Source organism: Crocodylus porosus, unplaced genomic scaffold (assembly GCF_001723895.1).
Source record: "Crocodylus porosus isolate Cpor-Errol unplaced genomic scaffold, CroPor_comp1, whole genome shotgun sequence".
In the NCBI taxonomy this organism is placed as follows: Eukaryota; Metazoa; Chordata; order Crocodylia; family Crocodylidae; genus Crocodylus; species Crocodylus porosus.
In genome coordinates, this window is record NW_017728921.1 from 27,900,383 (window position 1) to 27,906,013 (window position 5,631).

General features: G+C 45.1%; 1 protein-coding gene across 3 annotated transcripts in view; it reads right to left on the reverse strand.

Moving 5' to 3' along the window:
* The window catches only part of NOS1 (nitric oxide synthase 1), a 131,913-nt gene that overhangs the window by 36,799 nt on the left and 89,483 nt on the right, over positions 1–5,631 (reverse strand). For all 3 annotated transcript variants that reach the window (XM_019539362.1, XM_019539363.1, XM_019539364.1), the window contains 4 exons: positions 4,303–4,440; positions 3,425–3,570; positions 2,618–2,780; positions 1,299–1,390 (listed from right to left, as the gene is read on the reverse strand). In XM_019539362.1, coding sequence (XP_019394907.1) covers positions 1,299–1,390; positions 2,618–2,780; positions 3,425–3,570; positions 4,303–4,440 — 539 coding nt within the window. The remainder of the gene's footprint in view (positions 1–1,298; positions 1,391–2,617; positions 2,781–3,424; positions 3,571–4,302; positions 4,441–5,631) is intronic.

The window sequence follows — 5,631 nt, forward strand, 5'->3', positions numbered from 1 at the left end:
CCCTGGGGTCATGGCTCCTTAGGGCCTCACTGACAAGCCTCCTGAGCTTGTCAAAGTTGGCTTTCCTGAAGTCAAGGACTTCTGTGTTGCTGACTGACCTGCCAGCTTTATGGCAGATGGTGAAGGTGATCAGCTCATGGTTGCTGTCACCCAGTTTCCTATCTATCACTAAGTCGCCAATTAGGTCATCCCCAGTAGTCAGTACCAGGTCGAGCAGCACTTAACTTCTCAGTGTCTGGGTTCTCATCCATAAAATAGGAGCTAACAATATTCTTCTCCCTTGCCTATCATAAGCACAAGGTTTTCTTATAGTACTGATCCTTTGGACTCATTGTCCAGAGCATTTTTAAAACATATTCATAGGTTTGAATGTTTACAGAAGTCAATGCCTGTACCCTGGCTGCCCCTGGGGCTACCCTTAGATGGAGAGTAGTTGAGGGGCAACACCTTTAGCTTGCACAAAAGTAACAGCATGAAGGTCAATTGAACTAGTGCACTTAAAGCATGCTAGCTTCTGTAGTCAACAGCACACAAAGGAGTGATGAGATGAGCATCCAGCCACCTCTCACTCTTAGCCCAAACCTCCAGATACCCAGTTAACAGCTGGGCCAACCAGGGAATGGTCTTTGGCATAAGTCCAGAGTTTGGCTTGCACTCATGGATGAGGTCATAGAGAAACACCTTAATCATTTTGCTTCTGGGCCCTTCTACTCAGATAGGTAGAAGAATTTAACTTCTTATATCTGCAAAGCCAAGAAAGGCACTGGCCCAAGAGGACATTCAGTTGTAGGCACGGGTTATTCACAAGTATGCTTTATCAAAGGGAGCTAATGAACTGGCCATATTCTGCAGAGGAAACTTCTTCAGTATGGAGAGACTGAACTCATTGTAAAACCTGCTGCACAAGATCCCACAGCCAGCAAGAAAGCCAGTTGCCATGCTTGGGCTGGTGGATCACAATCCACTTTCACAATACTGATTTGATGTTCTCAGGCTCAGGAATTAGTAGAGAACATTTCACTGTGCTATGACTACTGAAAGGAAGGGCAAGATCATCCAAAAGTAGGGATTAGGACTGCAGCAGAAACACACAGAACTAGCATTAAGGGGCCTGGAATCCTGATTCCTTCTCAGAAGGAGGACAAAAGGTTCCCATGGCATGAGACTGGAGTTGCTGGCCGGCAGGGAGTATTTCTCTTGCTCCAAGCTAAAAAGACAAACATGGCACAGATGATGGCATTGACAGTTCCTTCCAATTTGGATCTTGGCTCCCCTCCCCAGTCCCTTGTGCATCTCACCTGAGGTTCCCTTTGTTGGTGGCATATTTGATGTGGTTGCACATGTAATTGAACATCCCATGGGCTGTGGTACAGTCTCGGGCATCAAACACCTGAAAGAGTTGAAAGGGAGGAGCTGTAGAGCTCTCTCATTCTCAGATGAGCACATGTATCCTCTATGCCAGGGCTCAGAACTACAAACATAGCACAATGGAAAGCACTTTCTGGGGCTAAGGGATTTACTTATCCATGGCTAGGTACCTATTTAGTGTCCGTCCCTGCTCCTGTAGTATGGGAGGACCTAATATATCAAGCCCTTTCTGCTCTGGGGAGCGAAATCCTGCAGAGGCCAAGACTGAAAGTAGTTCAGTGTTTTCAACTTTCTATTGCTTCTAGCACCTTGCCCAGGCTGCCCAGCCATGGGCAGGTCCACCACCAAAAGCTACCACCAGCTTTGCTACTGCCATTAGTCTCTCCTAAAGTGAGACCCGAAGTGACATAAGCCAGGAAAGTGAGGGGTTGTGTCACTGGGGAATCTAGGACTGGGGTTCATTTTCAGAGCTTGCTCTGCTAGCCAGTGCTTTCATTTTTGTAGCCTGGCACATTTACTCTGCCATCAAACATTTAAGATAAAAGAAACAATATATCCAAGCTTCCCAGCGTAGGCGAGAGACTTGATTTCCTGTCTCCAGACCAGACCAAGGTTCAGTATGACAGTTTTATCTAGTCTATGAGCTGCTGCAAAGCTTTAGACAGCAGCTACAACCAAAATGCACAGGAGACAATTAATTCAAGTGATACCCTCAACCTTCAGGCAAAAGTGTATCAGGCCAAATTTATCCCGTGTGTGTTTACTTCACCAGAGATTAATTTGCCCACAATCCACTTTCACAATACTGATGCTGATTTGATGTTCTCAGGCTCAGGAATCAGTACAGAACATTTCACTGTGCTATGACTACTGAAAGGAGTCCCATGCCCTTCATCCAAGACAGAGCCACAGTTCTGGGTAAGTACCACATGGCATTCAGAGTCCCAAACCCAAAACACTGTGCAGTACAATAATATTGTCTTCAATTTGCTGTGTTGCAAATGAAGGCACCTCCTCTACAATTCAGGCAGCCTTTTACCAGACACGCATCTCTCCAGCTCAGGGTCATCAGAACAAAGCCCTGTGAAAGTCTGGTACACTCTTTGCATTTGCTGCCCAGAGCAGTATGCAATATGTCCATAGCAGCATGAGAAAAAGTTTGCCTCTTCCAAAGTATCTCCTAGGCTCACCAACAGGGTGTCCTTTTAAGGGCAACTTATTGTTTCTAGCCATAGAAGAACATGCTAACCTGCAGCTTGGACCACTGAATCCTGCCCACACAGCGTGATGCATTCCGCCAGGCATGCTTTGCTCCATAGATCAGCTCTGTGTCCCGCAGCTGATAGGTTTCTGTGGCTTCAATCTCCTTGGTCACTTCCTCCAGTCTTTCCATGTGAGCCTTGGAGCCAAACCTGAAAGCAGGAGGAAAGAAGTAAGTGGCAATCACCAATTCCAGTTCACTAGAGAGTGGATCTTTCTGGATTCCACTTGTGCACAAGGTTGTGCACACATGCACATGCATGCATGCATACACACACACATCCCAACAAGTATCTCTTTGGAATAAGATGGGAATGATCTTGAATTGGGGAGTCAACAGTTTCCACTGAGGCACAGAATAAGTGCTATGTGCCACACTACTGAAGGGAATACCATAGAAGAGAATCCCCATGACTGCATGAGGGTATTCTAACACTAAGACAGAGCACTACACATCATAGTCTTGTGTGTGTGACCCTGCTTGCATCCCCAGCTAACCACACTCACAGAGGACAGATGCAGGATGCTAGAGCCCCAGGGACTTCTAACACAGAGCAACACTATTAGTGGGGTCCATAGCTCCTTGTATTCTTGTGAAGCCAGCAGATTAAAAATGGACTAGCCACAGGGTACACATTCAGCTATGACATATAGAGCTAGTGGTATGCTGTTTCTTGCTCATCTCCATGCAGCAAAATTCAGTTGTGCATACAAGATTGCACCATGTTTTGACCAGAGGAAATATGAAATGTTATTGCTCTGCACATGTTAAATTAAGAAACCTTCTAATACTTACCTCTTTATGGAGGAATAGTATTGATCAATGAAATCCTTAGCCAAGAGAAGCAGCTCCTCTTTTGTCCTGGTATCTTCCTGCTTCCGGATATGCTGGGAAGGTGTCATTATTGAGCCCAGGCAGACCTGCTCTGTACACGCAGTGGCCTGAAGACAGAAGGGTGATATATGGACCTTAAGTTACTCAAGGCACCAGTGGCTACCCTGACTTGGCCAGTGGGTGGAGATCAGCTGCACTAAACAGGGGATGTCTCAGCTTGGGCACCCTTGACAATATTTCTAATATTTTTATTTTCATACTTATTTATTAGGATAGGACCCTGACCTCAGCATACGAGTCAGGGGTGTATCTTATGCTCCCTCACCTACCCTTCTGTCATGGACTACTGCGGTCTATAGAAGTCTTACCTAAGCCTGTTGTAGAGCTCTACACTCTCCTTTATGTCTCCAAAGATGGCTTCTATACTGTCCTCAGAGGAACCAACTTCCTGCCAGCATTAGACAATTCCTTCCATTTCAGCATCTGCCTTACATCCGGGCACTGGGAACTGCTGTAAAGCAACAGACCTTCCACCTCTGTAACTTCTCAAATCCAGGCCCTATGTTATATCTTTCCCCTTACTACTCTGTAGCTGTCCTACATTGATTATCCTACACTAAAGGGGGAGCCCTCTCCAAAACCTCCCCCCCCAAAATCTATATCCGACAACCTAGAAATCTGCGACTCAAACCACCCATGCCATACTCTTCACTGCTATAGGTGCAGTCATAGAATCTCTAAATTGGAAGATGGCTATGCAGTTTGAATGCATTTTAATCAGTCTTCACCCACTACACCAAGCTCAGAAACTGTTGGTTAAAACATTTATTCCTACTCACCATTGCTGTTTTTAGATGCAAAGTATCATGAAGCACTGAACCCGACTCCCAGTTCTTGATTTTAACAAACCTTGGGCACTTGGAAGGGCTTCCATTCACCACATTTTTTGTTGGAGACTGTCTCCCAGAGGGCAGTGGCTGGAAGGAAAAATAAAGTTGAAGTGTCTGGCTGTCATTCAGCAGCAAGTTCAGGAAAATATAGGACAATATATTCATTTCTTCATCATGGAGGTCTGGATTAAAATCCTAATTATAGCATAGACAAGATGAATTATGTGGTCTTGATCTCAATGCTCATGAAGATATGAATACTTCTAGGAAAGACTTGGTTAATATCTGATAATTACTCCAAGGGAATGAACAGAAGGAAGGCATCCTCTATAATACCAACCTTTCTTTCTGCTGCAAGAATGTAGAGCCAAAGATAAGCACACAAAAGAAATGAAAGGATTGCTAAATTATGTCCAAGTTGACTACTCCCAACTCATTCCCACTTCCCAAGTCCTCCTTCACAGTCTGTGTAGGTGCAGACCTACCACAATTGTGGGGAAAAATCTTACTGTGTGAGGACTGACATAGCAATGAATGCACATGGCCTGGAGGCAACTTGTAGGGACAAGATCCTGCTGCACATGCTTTGGCTACAATTGTTCAGATTTGCATCTAAGATTCTTTGGGTAAATTTTTTAACTTGTACACATGACACTGGAAAACCACAGTTCTAGTGACCGTCAGAGGAAGTCAGTTTCTGCTAACAAACTCCATCCAGTCATCAGCACGCATCTCATCTCAGAGTTTATCTTTCAGTGGAATGCACGGTGATGATTTCTGTGCAACCGTTTGGCATTCTAGAAGAGAGTCTGAACATTATGAAGGGACATATCTGGTCTGAAGCTAGAACAATGCATCCAACCCAACTTTTTCAAGTGTGGAGTTTGGTAGCTAAAGGATACCTCTATAGAACTAGATCTGAACCACCTCAACCTTTGAGAAAGTTCACATTTGGATTCAGACTTAGGATCTGAATTTTGTGACTCAGCTCTGCTCCAGTTTATACCAAGAATCAGGAAAAAAAATCCTGTATTTATCAATATCCACTTTGTAATCAGTGCAGAGATTCATGCTCCTTCTTGAACATGTGAGGAAGCCATGGCATGAGATCATACACCATAAAATGGCTATAGTGACTGTGGGGAATGGGGTATGTCACCCGGTCGAGTGGCGCCCCACAATCCCCGAATGGCCCCTGGAGAGGAGGGGGTACGCGCCGGACCGCTTGTGCCCCGTCAGTCTCGCCTGCCACGTCTTGATGGAAAAAAAGGGGTTCAC